The 19,967-nt window shown below is 39.4% G+C and overlaps 1 protein-coding gene across 21 annotated transcripts in view; it reads left to right on the top strand.

The window, feature by feature from the left end:
• Positions 1-19,967, top strand: part of TBCK (TBC1 domain containing kinase) — a 281,017-nt gene that overhangs the window by 150,122 nt on the left and 110,928 nt on the right. For 20 of the 21 annotated variants that reach the window (XR_012158524.1, XR_012158514.1, XR_012158513.1 and 17 more), the window contains one exon: positions 12,448-12,623. The exons of the other annotated variant lie outside the window; for it this stretch is intronic. Coding sequence is in view for 1 of the 20 variants with exons in the window: in XM_073340839.1 (XP_073196940.1) it covers positions 12,448-12,623 (176 nt within the window). In the remaining 19 variants the exon portion in view is untranslated. The remainder of the gene's footprint in view (positions 1-12,447; positions 12,624-19,967) is intronic. 21 annotated transcript variants of the gene reach the window in all.

Raw genomic sequence — 19,967 nt, 5'->3', positions numbered from 1 at the left:
AAAATGGTTTCCCACAGTGGTAGGGAGAGGTATTTAACCTTTTACTGAACCAGCAGTAAATGAGACTTTGCAGCATGCCCACCCAGCATATAGTGGAGTATTTTCCTTTCTGCTGTGCAAAATCAGCCGAATCATCCAATTTTTTTATTCCAAGGAGAAAGAGGTGGATTTGCTTGGTAACAAGGAGTTCTGGCAAAATGGCAGAGTTTGTTTATGCTTTGTATATTGTGAAAAGTGTGTGTGTTGTTTACCATTTTATAAGATCTGTGCATTCTTGATTGAATATGAGAGAATAACATGAAAGTGTTTTTCTAAGACTCATCTTTAACAATTTACTTTTTCTCCTTGTCCCTTCTGCCAGACATCCTTTTCTTGTTTTTCTGATTTAACTTACCTCCCCTTCCCTAATGTCATTAATAGTGGACTTAAGCATGAACATCTTCAGCGGTGGTATGCTGGTAAAGCACTTTACAATTTCAAGGCCATCAGTTTGTAATATTAAAAGTATTTTGTTTATAAACAAAAAGGACATTATTAGTAAGGGCCCACTACCCCTTGCAGAAGTTCTTAGCAGACTATGCCTGCCTAATTATAGAGACTACAGATTTTGAATTCGTTTGAATAATATGCAGTAGCAACATCCAAGTAGTTGTTGAAGAGAGTTTAGAATGTGTAAAGCTCTTTTTGGGATAGAGGCAAAATGCATAAAGCTACCACCTTCTCATCCTTAAGACTGACTTCACCTGTGATGTATACAGAAAACTGCCATCTGATAATATCTAGATAAGTTGACAGGAAGTCAGCTGGCTCTGGGCCCAGTCGCCTAGCAAACCAGCGTACTTGGCTGGGCCTAATAAACCCTCACTAAATGGCTGTGCTCCCTGATCAGGGAAAAAAGGGCCAACAGGTCACTTAAGCCTTGCAGCAATGACTGTACAGTGGCTGCTCAATGCATTCCGTACCTGCAGCTGTGCCAGACCATCTTCCTGCACCAGCCCTTGTTCCAAGTTGTGCCTGCTCGCGCTCCAGCCCTAGTTGCTACCTTCCTTAGAACTCCTGACTCTAACCATTGACTTATCTCCTGCCCATGTCTTTGGTTCTTTGTCATTTGGTTTTGCTAGGCCAGACTCCAGTTCTGACCACTAGGTCACACCGCTTATACTCTGCTATGTGACAGTGGTGAATTGTGATTATGATGACTGACTGGTGCTGATTGGCATTTTGCTGTGAATATAGCTAGTCTGTGCTTTACCACTCCACCCCCTGTCCTCCGTCTCCCCTGTCTCCTTATTATTTCACACACCTGTTAGGTCTTGTCTGTTTAGATTGTGAACCCTTCAGAGAAGGTGCTGTCATATACTGTGTGTTTGTACAGCACCGAGTACAGGGGGGCTCTAACTTGTTTTAAAGCCTGTTACATTTAGGTGTAAAGCATCATGCATGGTAAGGGAGCCTTCTTTGGTTTTGTATATGTTAAATGAGAGGGACGCAACTGGTATGGTCAGTGACATCTTTGTAGTAAGAGTCATCATTGGTCTGCAGCAGTCTTTTCCAGTTTACAGTATATTCGTAGTTGCTTATGGTCTTCTGCTTTCTTGTTTCCTGGGTGAAATAAAAAGCAATTATCAGATCAAGCTCTAGGAAATCTACTTGGCTAAAAACATGGTATAAGCTTATCTCAACTTTAAAAGTAATTGTCTTTCGTTTCTGAACATAGACACATAGGTATTGCACAGTTAAATAGATTGTGTGGAATGCCACCTTCAGCAGAACACACGGTTCCTAAGGCATTTGAAATTATGCAAAAAATCGTACTTGGTCCCTTGCTTACATAGAAATTGATTTAATTCAGGGGTTCTCAAACTTCATTGCATCATGACCCCCTTTTAACAACAAAAATTACTACACAACTCCGGGAGGGTAGGATGGAAGCCTGAGCCCTACCGCCCTGTGGGTGGAGGGGAGGCAAAGCCCAAACCCTGACCCAAAGCCTATAACCTGAGCCCCGCCATCCAGAGCTGAAGTCCTCAGGCTTCATCTTTGGTCCCGGGCGGTGGGGCTTCGGCCCCAGGCCACAGAAAGTCTAACGCCAGCCCTGGTGACCCCATTAAAAAGGGGTCGCGACCCACTTTGAAGCCCTGACCCCCAGGTTGAGAACTGCTGATTTAATTCAATGCTGAAATACCTTTGTTTAAAAAAGGCTTTTTTTTTAATGTGATAAGGAATGCCATGTTCATTTAAAAACAAAAAGCAAAAAACCTGCAGCCTATTTTAAGCCATTCTGTTTCCTGGACCAAAACTCAGCTAAATGCAAGAGCTATTATCAGATGGAACTGCTAAGTGCAGGTCCAGCAGAATCAGAAAAACTTAATTTCTTTTCCATAAAGGGTGTATCTGCATGTGAAAGCCAGGATGAAATGCGAATCGGAAATTACGGCTTAATGGAAATTGAGATGGAAGTTCTGATTGTGTGGCCTACCGGTGCTAGAGCTCTTTAATCTTTCTGAAGCTCAACTTCTAATTTCAGAATATTTATGTAGCTTTAATTTCTAATATTAAAAACATTAAAATTCCTAATGCCTCCTTTTTATTAAGAGCAGTAAATGCATTCAGCTTAGTAATTCCCAGTCCTGTTTAAAAGCTAATGGGGTGAGAAGAACAAGTGCTCTAATTTAAAGGATTTAGGGGGTAGTCAAGGAAACACATAGGATGAGAGTAGACTTCTAAAGCCAGCCCATATAAATCTTTTTTCTAAATCGTGCTGTCTGTTAAGCAACCTTCCCTGGTGAACAACTTCTCATAGGTGAATTTTCTAAAATGAGATTCCACACTAACGTTAGGATACGGGAAAATTAAAAGTTCAGAAATTTTACTACAGTGTAACTAGGAGCAGATTTGAAAGGACTTTTAAAGAAAAGGACAGGATAGTCAGTGATTTGCAAGCGTTTCCCAGCTCAGGCAGTAAGGTCACTACCAAGAACAGAACGAAAAGGAGTACTTGTGGCACCTTAGAGACTAATAAATTTATTTGAGCATAAGCTTTCGTGAGCTACAGCTCACTTCATCGGATGCATCCAGTGGAAAATATAGTGGGGAGATTTATATACACAGAGAACATGAAACAATGGGTGTTACCATATACACTGTAACAAGAGTGATCAGGTAAGGTGAGGTATTACCAGCAGGAGAGTGAGTTTGTGTGTGGGGGGTGGAGGGTGAGAAAACCTGGATTTGTGCTGGAAATGGCCCAACTTGATGATCACTTTAGATAAGCTATTACCAGCAGGACAGTGGGGTGGGAGGAGGTATTGTTTTATGATCTCTGTATGTATATAAAGTCTGCTGCAGTTTCCACGGTATGCATCCGATGAAGTGAGCTGTAGCTCACGAAAGCTCATGCTCAAATAAATTGGTTAGTCTCTCAGGTGCCACAAGTACTCCTTTTCTTTTTAAGAATCTGTTGTCTGTGAGCAATATCAGGGTATGCATTAAAAAGCCGCATGCACGCACACACAGAGTTGTGGGTTATAGTTATTTAAAAAGATGTGTTTAAAGGTCAAAACTAGCAGACAGCAAACTGCAACCAAAATATAGGGATGAATTAAACAACGTTGCTCAGAAAAATGAAAGACAGTAGATAGAGCTTTTACAACAACGTTCTGCTCGCTTTTCAGAGTGGCAGCCGTGTTAGTCTGTATCCGCAAAAAGAAAAGGAGTACTTGTGGCACCTTAGAGACTAACCAATTTATTTGAGCATAAGCTTTCGTGAACTACAGCTCACTTCATCGGATGCATGTAGTGGCAATTCTTCAACAAAAAAACTTCAAAAACAGATTCCAATGAGAGACTGCTGAATTGGAATTAATTTGCAAACTGGATTCAATTAATTTAGGCTTGAATAAAGACTGGGAGTGGATGTGTCATTACTTTCCATTATTTTTTAAAAAAAGTTTTTCTGGTAATTTTTCTCTGTATGCAGTATGGAAAACCCTAAATAGGTCATATCAGAAGGGTAACAGAAGAGAGTAAGTTATAAATGCATCCTCCTATGCTATTTGGACTGTATTTGTTAATTTTTTCTCCTAGGTGTCCTGGTCTATTGGACCCCTTCTTTTTTTACACCTGCCTGCCAATGAGCCTTACTGCCCTTAGAGCTGCAGTTTGTAGCCTAGTGGCTTCTTTCAGCTCTCACTTTCTATTGTTTTTTTTTTTTTTTAAGTAGGCATTGATTCAGCAAGTACATGTTTTAACTTTAAGTATGTAAGTAGTCCCAAGGATGTCCATGGGACTATTTGCAGCTTAACGTTAGACAAATGCTTAAGTACCTGGCTGAATCAGGCTCTTAATTGGGAGCTGTTTTATATTCACAGCTTGGTGGGTTTTTTAAATGAATTTAAAATGTCCGGTGATCACAAATTGCTGCTGAGAGGACAAGTAATCTTTCTGGAGGCTTATTTTCAAATGGTCTCTCTCTCCCCTCCCCCACAGCTGGAAACTGGTGCCTAGCTATGACACCACCAAAAGACCTAAACGAGGAATGAGGCCAATCACTGGGTACAGTTAAGAATTCTGTCTAAAAGTCTAGCTGTCAGCCTAAGCTAAACATGGCTCTAGCGGTGCTCTTAATCTTCCTCCTGAGACCTCCTCTGCACCTTCTTTCTCAGTCATTGTGAACAGCACCACCATCCTGCCTGTCACTCTGGCCCATAATGTGGGCATCATCTTCGACTTGGGTATCCAAGTCCTTATATCAGGCTATGTCTAAATCTTGAAGATTCTTTCTGCATCACATCTCTAAGATAAGGCCTTTCCTATGTATCCACACAGCTAAAATGCTCAGCCAGGCTCTTGTTGTCTCATGTCTCAATTACAGCAACATCCTTTTCTCTGGCCTTGACAAATGCAATTTTGCACCGCTCATATTCATTCAGAATGCTGCTGAAAAGATTATTCTACTAGCCTAGCACAGTCACCCCTCTCTTTTTTGTCCTGTCATTGGCTCCCCCTTCTATCACATCAAACATAAGCAACTTGTCTTCATTATCAAGGTCCTTCACAGCCAATCCCCAAGCTACCTGCTGTGTCTCATTCAGCATCAAGAGGTCAATTCCTGCCTCCAATTGGTCAATCATAGCAGTCTCTATCACCCATTTGTTAAATTTTCAGACAAGCATATTTTCTCTCAGACCCCTTGTGCTTGGGAGGAGCTCCCCATAAATATCCGCAAAGCCACCTCATTACCTTCATTCAAATCCCTCCTTAAAACTTTCCTTTTCCATGATGCCTACAATAAATATGACAATGGTTATGCTGCTGGTGCACTAATACCACTGCCTGTTATACTGACCAATACAGTCTTATTTTTTCCATGAACTTCTCTGTCTGCCTTTCTATATTGGTTGTTGCTTGCCATAGATTTAGGGCATGTCTAAACAGCAAATTAGCACATAGCAAATCTACAGTACTCCAGCATGCTGTGCACTCTAACTGTCCATGTGGACCGTGCTGCTGCACTCTGAAAGTTCCCCAGTGTGATTTGCATACTGCTGTTTCAAACATTCAGGGTGCAGCAGCACGGTCCACATGGACAGTTAGTGCAGCATGTAAGTGCACTGCAGATTTACACCACAGCTTGCCTCACACTTATGCTTCGTTTAGACATGCTCTTAAACTATAAGTGCTTTGGAGCAGGGACCATCTTTTTGTTCTGTTTGTACAGAGCCGAGCACGTGGATCTTGGCCCCTGAGTAGGGCCGGTAGACGTTATGGTCATGCAAATAAATGATGATGATAATCAGGTGGAGCTCTAGTTAAAACCAAATATCACTGCTGTCACAGCAGATTGTGGAAGATGTGAAACTATATTTAGTGTGCAGAAAAGAGTATAAAGATTTTGGTTGGACTGTCCCAAGCAGAAAATCAAGCTTGAGAGTAAACCTATTTTTTAGCTGTGAGCAATAGTCTTTGGAGTGAGGGCTCTGTGCCCATATTGCTCTCTCACACCTACAGTGCCCTGAGGAGTGGAAGTGATACAAAACATATACAGGAAATACCTGAGAAGAAGAACTGAACAGACTTGGTAGACTCCTTGAGACGTTGTAAACTCAAGTTCTAGACATAAATTTAGAGAAAAGTGCTTTATATGTTGACAGTTTTTTTAGAGAATCTCCATGAAGAATCTTTCTCTGTGAATGAGAAGTATGCAGGCATTAGCAGATACAGACAAACTTTTAAAGGTAGCCAACCCCCTCCCCACCTCCAAAAAAACACCAGTTTTATATATGAAGAGTAGAGCTGTTCCTTTTTCCAATTGTATTTTCATTAACACAGTCTTTGAAAGAAGAAATGACTTTAATTAAAACAGTTGTAAATGAAGGAATTGATTCAACAGTTCTATTTCCTGCAAAACTGTGCATGAATTACGGGCCACACCTTGATATTCTGGGACATCATACAGTACAGATGGAAATTGGGTATCCTAGATCAGAAAAGGAAGAGAAGGAATCATAAGAAAGATAGTAATGAACTTTACAGGTGGCTAACGCCACTTAGGATATTTATTTTAATTGAGTTGCAGTTATGTTAGTGGTTACTCAGCTGTTAACTGGAGATGATTTCTTAGGCTATGTCTACACTGTGAGCTAGGAATATGGTTTCCCTGCTTGTGTAGGGTAGCTCTCATCAAGCTAGCTTGAATACAAATAGATGGGTAGCCCAGGCAGTGGCAGCGGAGGCACAGCTGAGTCGGGTCAAATACAAACTCTCCTGAAACCACTGAATATGTACTGAACACAGCTCAGCCATGCTTCCACTGCTGCTACCCATGCTACTGTGGCTACAAGGCTATTTGTTCTCCTGGTAGCTCACTGAGTGCTTGCACGAGTATATGTATGTGAGCAGGGATATGGCATCCCTAGCTCATAGTGTAGCCATAGTCTTACTTATGGAGCACTTGTTTACTGTTTACCCTTTGGGGATAATGTAGAATTTTGATGATTATGACTTCTATTATACAAGCATAGGAAATGCCACTTTTAAGGTTGCCAATTCAACCTTAATTCTTCCCCTGTGTGCATCCATCCTGTGCACTGAATTAGGCAGGTATCTTGGTGGGGGGGAGGGAATAGTATGTGGTCATATAATTAAAAACTGTTCTAATGCAAAGATACTTGGGTGCTTGAATTAAGGTTACAATACTCTTTCATGTTTGAGTATTCTATTGTACTTAAATTAACAGTACAGTATTTAGAAACTCAGGGGTGTCTTTTTGTCATAAAGTGTCCTTTATTATTTTCACTGGGGTAAAAAAATCCTGCACGCTGAGTATATCTCATAATAGAGACCGCAGATTTCTAAGTCATTGTGTTCTGCAGACTGTAACAGAGAGACCAGAAAAAAACGTGTAGTAATTTAGCATGGTCTTGTTAGTCCAGTAGATGCTGTCTATAATTATGAATACCTTTTGATTCCCTGATCATAGCAAAGGTAAGTGTAATTGTACATAGGTTGCCTAAGGACTGTTTTTGGAGGTATACTGTACCACACCACTATATTCCTTTGTTGTGTAGCTTAATTTTGCCTTTACTGTTTCTCCAGCACATTCATGTAATTCTTTTCCTAGTTAGTAGCAAAACTGTACAGAAGATCATAAACTACAATTTGAGTGGGAAATCAATAATACAGTAGAACCTCAGAGTTACAGACACCTCGGGAATTTAGAGTTGTCTGTAACTCTAAAATGTTTCAGAGTAGCAGCCGTGTTAGTCTGTATTCGCAAAAAGAACAGGAGTACTTGTAGCACCTTAGAGACTAACAAAGTCATTAGAGCATAAGCTTTCATGGCTTTAAGGGTGGCAATTTTGCAACAGAAAAGCTTCAAAAACAGACTCCAACCAGAAACTGCTGAGCTTGAATTAATATGCAAACTAGATACCATTAACTTGGGTTTGAATAGAGACTCGGAGTGGCTGGATCATTACACATATAGAATCTATTTCCCTAAAGTTAAGTATTTTCACACCTTCTTGTCAACTGTCTAAATGGGCCATCTTGATTATCACTGCGAAAGTTTTTTTTCTCCTGCTGATAATAGCTCATCTTAACTAATTAGCCTCTCACAGTTTGTATGGCAACTTCCAACTTATCTGATTGTATATATATTTCTTCTTACTATATGTTCCATTCTATGCATCCGATGAAGTGGGCTGTAGCTCACGAAAGCTTATGCTCTAATAAATTTGTTAGTCTCTAAGGTGTCACAAGTCCTCCTTTTCTTTTTCTAAAATGTTTGTAACTCAGAACAAAGCGCAATTTGGGCTCCAGCAGCTGACACTCCAGGCCAAGGTCCAGCAGCAGCTCTGCTCGCTCCTCAGCACTGGCAGCTTCTTTCAGACTGAGTTTGTAACCTTGTCCCCCTCCTGGCCAGGGGAAGGGGGTAAAACAGCGCATCCCCATTTCGGCGGGGTGGGTGGGTGGGTGGGTGTGTGTGTGTGTGTGTGTGAAAGCAGCACTGACCCCAGCGCTGCTCCTGCTCTGCCAACTCCAGCTGCCTTGGGCTGGAAGCCCCAGTGTCTTCACATCCTAGCTGTAAATGGCTGCCCTGCATGTAGGGACATGCAGCCCAGATGTGCCTACCTTTAAGATTCAATACAGGCACAGTACAGTATTTGCTTTTTCTTTCTTTCTTTTTTTTTTTGGGGTGGGGGGGTCCCTGCTGCTGCCTGATTGGTTACTTCTGGTGTCACATGGTGTCCAGTTGATAGGTCTGTCTGTAACTCTGGGGTTCATATCTTTGAGGTTCTGCTATATCAATGGAAGCTGGCACATGTTTACAATGCACCACTGAAGCAAGGGCTAGCGCTAGCAGTAATTACTTGAGTTAATTAACACTAGACTTGATCACTAATTTTTCATTGCACTGGGTTTTTTTTGCTGGAAAATGTTGATTCATAAGAACTGAAACTGTTTGCAAAACAGTTGATGGTTTTGACAAATCTGACTTGAAATTTTGGGGGGGAATAAATTTCATTTTTCTGAGTTTAAATTACTTTTTATTTTGACGTTTTAGTGAATTTAGACTTAAAGCTTAAAAAAAGAGAGAAGATCAAAACCAAAATGAAATGTTTTGAAATTGTTTTGAATGAACCAGAGCAAATTTTTTATCGGATTTTTGATTTGCAAAAATTGTCAAGATTTTGACTTTTCATCCCAATTTGAGATGGGAAAATGTTTTGATATCTTCAAAATATTCATGGGACAGGAAAACCATCTTCTTCTCAGCTCTATTTAATACTCTGATTACAAGTGCCTCAATAAGAAAAGGAGTACTTGTGGCACCTTAGAGACTAACCAATTTATTTGAGCATAAGCTTTCATGAGCTACAGCTCTCCTGATTGCTAACACTACTGTTTCCTCATTGAGAAGTGAAAATTGCAAAGCAAATGATAAGCTAGGTACTGAAAATCGGTATGAACATTTCCTACATATATACAAGAGACTAGATGGCAAAAATAATCCTATGAACTATGGTTCTGTTTTTCTCTAAGCATAAAATTCAGCCCCCTGATACTCTTAGAATAATCCTGCTTTTAAACAGCACTTTCTATATTTAACTCTTAAAATCAATCCAGTAAAATTCACCAGTAATGTAGGAACACTTTTTAAATTTTTTATTTTTCTATTTTGTATTTTACATCTGGGCTGTATTTACTGTTTAATCTGCTTATAATGTCCAGTAATGTAAAAGGGAGTAATACCTGCACTGGGGAGAAGTGGCCCAAGCATCTTTGTTGGGTATGGAAGAATTGCAAAGCACACGTTTGGATTTTCTAAACAAAATAGCTACCTTTTAATTTACACAGAAAAAGTATTCCACCAGTAACAGTCACCAAAACAGTAGTCTGAACAGCTTCGAGAAGATGCTCACTGTAGCAGTTCCCAGCTATCCCATACAGATTCATCTCCAGACAAGCCAGAATAATTCACTGGAAACAGCTGAACACTCAGAAGTTATAAACAACTTTTGCCTGTGTTTGACCTCAAACACAGTAGGAGCACAACAGTTGCACAGAGACAAATTCAGCCCTGGTGTAAGCAAGAAAAGCTCCACTGGAGTCACATACAGCAGGGCTACATTTTGGCACAATGGAGCTGAATTTAGCCTTTGTCCATTGGTGACTGACTTCATTAACTCTTTACTGCTAGGATAAAATATTATGCAAATCAGACACCTCATTACTAGGCAATGAAACAAGCTGGACAAAGTGGTGGTAGGTACATGCTACTTCTGCAGACTACAGTAAAGCACAATGCAGTGGTGCATTGAAGCCTCTGAACCACATGTCCTGTGCTGGATTTTCTAAATGTAGAAAAAATTAATGTTTGCCTCGGTATGGGTGCTTTGAAAAGCTGGTAACATTTGAAGCTGAAGTATTGAGACTTCCCCATAGAGTTCCATTAGCTGCTGAGGCAAAATTGCTCTGCATAGAGGGGTTACTGGTGAAAATGATCTAACTCACTTTGGCTCAGTCCTGTTTAGAGATGATAACATGGTGGGTATAATGCATTCGACTATTTTAAGTCCTTGGGTATGTTACCATCTCTCATGAGATCAGCTGGGATTTTCAACAGTCCCTAGATTTAAACACCAGGGTGTTAGTAACTGAACATTCTCAATGAGTTTGCATGACTGGAATTCACGTCCCTGCATCACTCTTACAGAGCCTGAGTTTCCTGGCCTTTTGAGCACTCTGCAAAGTATATCTGTTTGTCATGGTGTTGTTTTTGTGGCGGGGGGAGGTTTGGTGGAATGTGTTGGATTGGGTAGAGGTGGTTCTTCTACAGTGTGGAGCTGTTTTAAAGTTAACTTCTTAAAAATTCAGCAATTTCACAATTATAAATAGGGATTATGGCTGGGAAAGCTCTACCACACTTTGTGGCCCAGCTTTCTGCATTTTGTAATTGTCACTGAAATTCACTGTACATAAACTCGGCTATAATTTAGTGGTTTTGTATTCATCATCAATTATCAATATATTTGTGAATAAGATGCACTGATTCACTTTTCTGAGATTCAGGATGCATTATTTTCTTTTTTTGTGTGTGCGGGCTCAATTACATGTTTTTTCACAATAATAAAAAGCAAAAGCACCATGGATTCTAGTGCTTGTGAATATTTGTGAGAACATTCACAATGGAAAGGCTGTTAAGCAAATAATAGAGTATTTCTGTGTCACCACAATAAATTAGCTAAGTGTTCCCAAATAACTTTTATAAAGCTTAGCTCATCCAGAAACAATACCAAGTGACTTATTTGACAAATAGTATGGTTCAGTGGGGGAATAATAAATAGTGAATGGGCACTTGGAGAGATTCTGTGCTGCACCTCAAAGATGCAGGACAGAACTCACAGCTAAGGGGAGGTTAAGGTAGCTTTAAGTCATCTTTGCATCCTCTGGGGACTGGAGTAGCCTCTGGCGTAATTTAGACAGCTCCATGGAACAGTCTAAATTATGGTGGGTTTCCTAGTTGATCTATGGGCCCTCCTGCTGCCCAGAATATCCTCCCCACTCACTACACATCCATCCCATTCCTGACATGTCCTCTACATGAGGGCTTTCAAGGGGATCCTTGAAGGACAACTTGTGGCTGTCTACATCAGTTTTTAAACTGGGAAAGTCCTCCACTGGAGAGTCCCAAGGCTTTTAGGGCCTCTTTACCTTGCATAAAGTGGCCAGAGTGAAGGAGAACATCTTATCAGTATTCAGAGTAACAGCCGTGTTAGTCTGTATTCGCAAAAAGAAAAGGAGTACTTGTGGCACCTTAGAGACTAACCAATTTATTTGAGCATAAGCTTTCATGAGCTACAGCTCGCTTAATCAGATGTGAACACTTCATGAACCAAGAACAGGTTTTCTCAAAGCTTGTTTTCTCAAGCTATTCCTTAAACAATTGTAAATTACATGTTCATAAAAAATCTATTTATGGATAATTTTCAAACAGAAAATAGAGCTATCTACAAGGAATAATTTGAAAAGTTCTAGATACAGTGCTATATGGCTTATCTCAAACTTGTCTGTAGTTACAAGAAAGGAATGTTTCTGTGCAAAATTTCACTTTTATATTTAGGATAATCATATAAAGCAGAAGTTGCAATGAATGCTGGATAATGCCTAAACAGTTAAGTGAGAAACTAGGTAGGTGAGGTTATATCTTTTTTTGCAGCAACTTTTGTTAATGAAAGAGAAAAGCTTTCAAGCTTGCATAGAGATTTTCTTCAGGTCTTTGTAAGCTCGAAAGCTCATCTCTTTCACCAACAGAAGTTGGACCAATAGAAGATATTAACCTTACACACTTTGTCCCTCTAACAACCAGGGACCAACAGCTACAGTAACACCACAAATAAATAGTTACATCATTGTAAAGATTTTATTTTTCTCTCTTTAAAGTCTAGGGACTCTATCCAGTTGAATGACCTGAAGGCAGAAATGTCACCGCGGATTTCAGCAGAAGATCTGATTGGCTTGTGTGAGCTGACGGGACCTAGTCACTTCAAAACGCCTACAAAGAAAACCAAAAATAGCAAGCCAAAACTACTTGTAGTTGACATCCGTAATAGCGAAGAGTATCCTTCAAATTGGCCCATTCACCACTACTGCTACCTATTTTAATTGGGCATGATAAATATTTTAAATAGAGCTATAGATATGCAGCAGAGAGTCTGAAGGTAGGGTTGATAGTGGAAACACTTTCTCTGTGGAAAAGAGGGCAAAGAACTTTCCCTATAAGTTAGTCTCTCTTGCTCCTCAGGCTGTGGGCTGGATCCTCGATCCCAATGAGATCACTTTGTACCACTGGAGCAGCACACAGTGACATTAAAGCTGCCAGGGGCACCTGAGGATTCTCCTGACATGATAGAATCTTGGACTGGTGGAAAGTTGGCATAGCTGGTTTTACATCAGTAGCTCTGTGCTCCACTCCTTCCCCTCCATTGGTGCAATGGGTGTGCAAAGAGGGGATGAGCTTTTGGGGGCTAGAGGGGAAGCGGAAGCGTTGGTATATGATGTGTTCTGCCAGTCCTCATCTAGAAAAAAAATTCCTAAGGAGAGTATTGTAATTGGCATAAGTTAAAGTAGCCCTGTGGCTGCTCTGACTTATGCAGGGAGGCTTGTTCAGCTACCCAGCTGACTCACAATCAGGGAAGGTATAAAGGCAGCCTACAGCCACCTGTTTTCTCAGTGCAGCTGAGGACTGTACCCAATATATTTTTCATTATGTCCTTCAAATATGGCTTTTAATTCAACATATACAACTTCAAGGATTTTTTTGTTGGGTTTCTTTCTTTCTTTCTTTCTTTCTTTCTTTCTTTCTTTCTTTCTTTCTTTCTTTCTTTCTTTCTTTCTTTCTTTCTTTCTTTCTTTCTTTCTTTCTTTCTTTCTTTTCTTCAGTTATGTGATTCTTTCAGCAAGGAGCATATCTCTGTCAGCAGTTTCCATCAAAAAGTGGGATAGATCACAACACATTGTTAGGTGAGTCTCTTAATGTCCTAGGCAGCATTTTACAGTATAATTATTTATTTGTAATTACTTATGTACCGTTTTATAAAAAGTTCCTTTCATAACAGTAAAGCTGATGCAGATTATTGCTTTTAAAGGATATGTACCTCATTTTTCTAGGTAACAGGCTGTAATGTCTCAGTTAAAGGGTCAGGTCCAAAGTTCCTTCTTTTGTATACCAGCAAACAGCTCACAGTAACATGACTTGTCACAAAATGTTAGTGCAGATTTTATTGCAGTTTAGACATCCACAGAATTAATACATATTGCAAGTATATATTCTGTACTATGCAAAATGTACCATGCTGTATGCATCTGAGAAAAGAGCTGTGAATTTTAAACTATAGAATACCTATATAAGCTTTCTTTTACACAAGTATGGTGATCTAGAAGAGTAGGATTGCTAGAAAGTGTCCCATGACATACGTATCAAATGTCTTAATCTTTTAAAATCTTTGTTACTGGCTTTTTCAGGAGTTTACAGCTTGATAAATCCTTTCTTTTAAGGAGAATGATAAACTTAGGAAGAAGCAGTGCTAAAAGTATTTTCCTCAGTGTTTAATATTTGAGACTTTTTACTGCAAAACAGAGCTTGGTAGAATTGGGAGACTATTCCAAAGCATAACTGGAAATATGCCGAAACTTGAATGCTCAACACGATCTACTGTCTAGATAAAATAAAGAAGATCAAAGCATGGAAGTGTAATTTTTTCCTTGTATTTATTAATTTCATGAATCAGTTGATTTTCAAGTTAGTCAAAGGCTCAAGTATCTGAATCATTTGACTCATTGTCCGAACTTCAGTGACTTTTTTTCCCCTCACAGAATTAAGGTTAATTTTTAAGCTATATTCATAGTAAAGGTCAAAGGAAAGACTTTTAATTTGGTCCTCTTTTCTATCTACCGTGTTATTTAGAAGGCCAGCAGAAACTTGAGCTATTATACAGGAAATAGACTCTTTATCATAAAGAATGTAGCTATTATTCTCATAATAAATCCTCATCCGAATTTCACTAAGTGGTTCTCTTGTTATCAGACTCACTGTTCCAAGACCCTGGTCTATCTTTCTGGTCCGTCTGAGGCATATTAATGGGTGGTTCAGTGTGGGAAGCTGCAGTTACTCATGCTGTACCTATTCTGTAGATAAATAGCAGACAGACATCAGTCTCCAGGGTTGTAAGAAGTGAGGAGTCTCCTTGCTCAAAAGTGAGCTCATACTGGAAATAAAATAATCCACTGAGTTAGTTGACCTGTTGTCTGGGGATGTCCCAATATCTCCCGGAGAACACATTATACATAAGAAGTTGACTGACTGTCAGGTATTCTGAACATGTAGGTGAAATGCGAAGAAGAAGAGTGCCTCACCTATGCTATTGTATATCCACTCAGGGATGGGAGGTACTCAACCTTCAAATATTTTCATCTCAATGCAAAAAAGTCTGTATATTATCACTGTATTTCCTGTGATATATTACTGTTACCTATCTTCAGAAAAATGCTATACCGCTTTGTGAGTTTTATAAGAGAATATCTCAATATCCGCAATTATAAGAGAATCTCTCCATAAGAGAACCATTTTGTAATTTATTTTAATATTTCACTCATATGATGCCCTTTCATACACAACTTTATTGTTTTACAGGAAAGAAAGAGCAGAGTAGCTTTTAATGTGATTTGGTGGGAAACAGAGGACTTTCAACAGGTTTCTTGTTCATTAAATTTTTTTAAACAGTGTCCAGCATAACTTCACTATAAGGCTGTCCTTGGATACTAAGGAATTGCTGTATTGTAATGAAGTACATATTGTGAGATCTAGTGACCCCTTTCTTCCAAGATTATTTTACCAAGAGAAAACTTTGTAATGACAAGGTAATGTACTCTTAGCGTTCTCTATTGCAGTAGAAAGCCAACAGTTCTGTCGTAGCCTCTTTTGATTAAACATGTTAACAGAAATACTGGCAGTATTCCATTCCTTTTATGAAGGTCCTAGCTAAGTACTTTATGGTCTTTCAGCCTTTCACAAAATCTCTGCCTTTGTAATCAGCTAAGAACTGGAATGGTTAAGATGGTCACTTAAGATTAGAAATACAAACCACAAGAAAAAACAGTCTGCATAGTTAGATACTAATGTCATTACTCTAAGTAAATGTATTTTATTCTATTTAAAGGTTAGGTCAGTTGTTGCATTGAGCAGCTTAGCATACTCAATATGGGCAAAGTCATGTTCTATCTAAAAGAACTGTCCTATTTTTAAACTTTTATCTTACTTAGTACTATTTACAATGGAGCTGTGAATAAGAACTTTTTGTACAGTTTGTGGTGGGGGCGAGATTCTTCTTTCCAATTAGACACGAATAAACGACAGTAATTAATGGTATTGGGTTCTTGCTCTCATTAATCTTTCAAAAGTTTTTTTGTAATGCTTTCCCATCATGTAACAGTGATAGTCATCAAACTGGAACTGTTCACACTAATCACATTTAAGAAAGGTATTGCGGTATTAATCTTAAAAGATTAACTCTTAGCTCCTTCCAATGCAACTTCTTGTAATTAAAGCCTGCAGTCTACTAGCCTTCTACAAGTACTGCCATAAATAGTGACTAATCTCCATACTTGGGACTGGTATACTTTTGAAGCAAATTCTGCTTTTACTTCCGTGCTCCCCCAAACCTACTCCTGTACCTTAGGGAAAAAAAGATATCTGTCATGCTCACATGCACAAATAGTCATTTCTGTTGTAAATTCTCTGATAATTTTATTCAAACTAGTGGAAGAATGGCTCAGTGTTGTTGTTTTTCTGTTAATTGGAGCCAAAAGATTTCACACAGGTTTTCATGTTCATTAACTGTTCATAAAATCTTTATTAGGCTATTGTACCTTGGGAGCAGGACATTTAGGTCTGGATATATAAAAGGAGTTGTTTGTTGTGACTTTGGAGCAAGAGGACTGTATCATGGGTGTCCTATATCCTGGGTGAAAGCTCTAACCACCAGGCTATAAAGTCATTGCTGGGTTGCGCTCTCTAGCCCAAGTAACTCTTGGATTATTTAACCAAAGTGGAACAGCTTTAAGAGAAGAGATTGAGAAAGAGAGAGAGAGAGACATCGGAACATGGCATGTTGTTGTCTTTCGTGATGGAAGATGATGCTGATGACTGTATTATGGGTTATGAGTACAGTTGTGGTTTAAAAGACCGATGCGCAAGTGACAGTCCTTTCCACATGAAGTGCATAGCTTGATGCTGAGGAAGGGATTATAGTCTGTGCTTGTTGAATCTGCCACTGTTTACAACTCAGCCTCTGTGCCTCAAGATTCATACGACAGTTAACCTTGAACTGGGTAACCCCATCATTGACTACTGCTCGCCAGTGTGGTCTTCCAGTTGCTGATAACTCACAGCTGTTAGTCTCAATGTCGTGCTGTTTCAAGTTATGCTTCAGTGTGTCTTTTGAAGCATTTCTTCTGGCCACCTCCTTTGTGATTGCTCGCTTTCCAACTCCTTTGGCATCCTGGTGTCATCCATCCTCAGCACATGACCAGCCCAGCATAACTGTGTTGTGACAAGCCTGGCTTCAATCCCTGTGGAGTGACTACATTCCAGAATTTCATTATTGGTAACTTTATTCTGCCATTTGATACAGAGTCTGGAATGCAGATGTCGTAAATGGAACTTATCTAGAAGCTTAATATAATGCCTGTAGCAGGTCCAGGTTTCACACCCATACAGTAAGTTGGACAGCACAACTGATTTATAGACTTGGTTTGAAGTTTAATACCATGTTGCCACCAAACTCTTCCTGATAGTCAACCAAATGATGAATTGGTTTTGCTGATATGATTTGTCAGTTCCTTGTCTATACTAACATAAATCTACAATATACTACCATGATAGCAGAAGTCTGTAACAACATTTAGCTGTGTGTTTCTGATGGTGACTTTTGATTTCATGGAGGGTACCCTAGTGCAGGTTGATACATGGCCTCTGTCTTTTTCAGAATATAAGCCCATATCTTTTTACAGACTTTGCAAATCCATTCATATTCAATTGTATCTGGTCTAGAGCAGAGTCATTGGCACACAGCAGCTCATGAACAACTGCCCGAAGACCTTTGTGGAAGATCGCAGCCTGTTCCAGAGAACTGGAAACCTATTTTGATACTGGCATTCTGGGCTCTTGTAGCATAATCAAGCATTGCTGTATAGAAGATATTAAACAAGAGTGGACCAATTATGCAGCCTGCTTAAAACCTTTAGTGACATGAAATGGGTCAGACAGAACACCATCTACGCAGACTTAAACGAGCATTCTGTTATGAAATAGCCTCAGAATGTTGGTGAATTTTTCTAGACAACCAAACTTATGTAATAATCGCCAAACCCACGTCTATTGATGGTGTCAGATGCTTTAGTCAGTTCAATAAAGACAGTGTAAAAGGTCACGTTGTTCTCTGCATTTCTCTTGCAGGCTACAAATATCTTGTCTTCCATTCCTTCTGTTGGCCTAAAATCACATTGCAACTCCAGTAACGTGCATTTAGTGATTTTGCATAGCAGACAATCAAAGAGTGTTCTAGTCAGAACCTTTCCAGTGATGGAGAGTAATAGTTGCCATTGTCAGACTTTTCAGCTTTCTTCTGTATATGATGACAAAGCAGAGTCTTTGAAGTCTTACAGTAAATCTTCATTGCTCCATATATTGAGAAATAGTCCATGTAGTCACCTCAGCAGGATCTCAGCTCCAAACTTGAATATTTCTGTAGGAAAGCCATCAGATCTGGAAGCTCTGTAATTCTTCATGGTACTGATTGCAGTGCTGACTTAACCAAAGGATGGGGCTGCATCCATGTTGTCATTACAAGGTGGCTGATCCATTGCTTTTATTGGTGCCTTGTCCGTGATGTTGGACAGCATGTTCAAAAGATCACTGAAATGCTGTCACCACCTCTGAAGGATTTCTCCTTTGTCAGTCACCAGTGTTAGGCCCTCTGCACTCTTCAAAGAGACTGTAGTGCTGTATGTAGGACATATGCATCTTTTGAGGCAGCATAGAAGTCTTTGGGCTCCCGACAATCAGCATAGCCTTCATCTGCCTTGGCATTCCATGATTGATCTTGCATGTTTCTGAGCTAAGATTGGATATCATGACACAGATGCCTGTATGTTAAAACTGTGCCTACAGGGACATGGGATAAAAAATGTGATTATACATCTCATGTTTTTTAGTGAGTAGCTGTTGAACTACTGCTTCATTCTCATCAAACTGATCTTGATGGCGTTGTTTTGCTCTACTCAAGGTGGCGAGAGCAGCTTGATATATGGTATTGTGTAATGTCGCCCACTCACTGTTTACATTAGCACCAAAATATCTCATAGCCCAATAGTTAAGGCATTCATTCACCTGAAAGGTAGACGATACCAGATGAAATCCCTTCTCTCCCTCAGATGAAGTGGGGACTTGAACCAGGTTTCTCCCACATCCCAGATGAGTACCCTAATGACTGGGCTAAAAGTTTTATGTGGAAGGTTCTCCTTTTTCTCCCCAGCTGTTTTGTATGAACTCCCCTGAGAGGACTGATCTGGCAGGCATGCTCAGATTGTACCTACCATTTCAGGCAACTTAGGTGGCTGAACACCTATCTTCCATTGACTTAGATGTCTGGACACCCAGAGAGAGGAAGCAGAGACAGGAACATAGGTAGCTAGGGAACTTGTACTACAAAAACTGAGGGTAAGTACCTACAAGCTTCAGCAGAGGTTTTGTGCATCATAGTGGTGCCAAAACTGGGATTTAGGCATGTAACTCCTTTTGTGCATCCAGATTTTACCTAACAACTTCTAGGAGTTGTTGGCTTTTACATACTAACCCTTTCATGGGTGTCCCATACGATACACAGAATTTCTTGATTTTAATAAGGTTGTAAATAAGAATTTGTCTAGCACCTTTTGTCTGAAAACCTATAAAAACTTTAAAATATTAAATAACACTCATAAAACCTCTGTGAAATAGGCAAATAATATCCCAATTTTAAAGATGTGAAAACTGAAGTATACGAAGTAAATGCTTCTCATTTAGTCGGTAGTGGAGCCAAGAATAGAACCCCAATCATCTGATTTCCAGTTCAGTGTATTAACCCCAGAACAGTCCTACATTTCATTGGTCCTTCTTGTAGTGCTTAAGTTTCTGTTGAAACTAAGAGATGCAGATGCTCGTGAAAATTTTAAGAATAAGCAAATAATAAATTAAACAAGCTCTTTCAAACTGCAGTTTTGAGCAGGGTGGATAAAAATCAATGACTTTTTTTAAAAAAAAAGATTTTTTTAATTTAAATTGGATTTTTTGATAGGTTTTTCCCTCAAAAAACATTTTATCTAAAGATAGTTTTAATTAAGATACATTATAGCTCAAAGATATC

This window comes from Lepidochelys kempii, chromosome 4 (genome assembly GCF_965140265.1).
Source record: "Lepidochelys kempii isolate rLepKem1 chromosome 4, rLepKem1.hap2, whole genome shotgun sequence".
NCBI classification, from domain to species: Eukaryota; Metazoa; Chordata; order Testudines; family Cheloniidae; genus Lepidochelys; species Lepidochelys kempii.
Note: the sequence above shows the minus strand (reverse complement) of the source record. Positions and strands in the feature narration are given on the sequence as shown.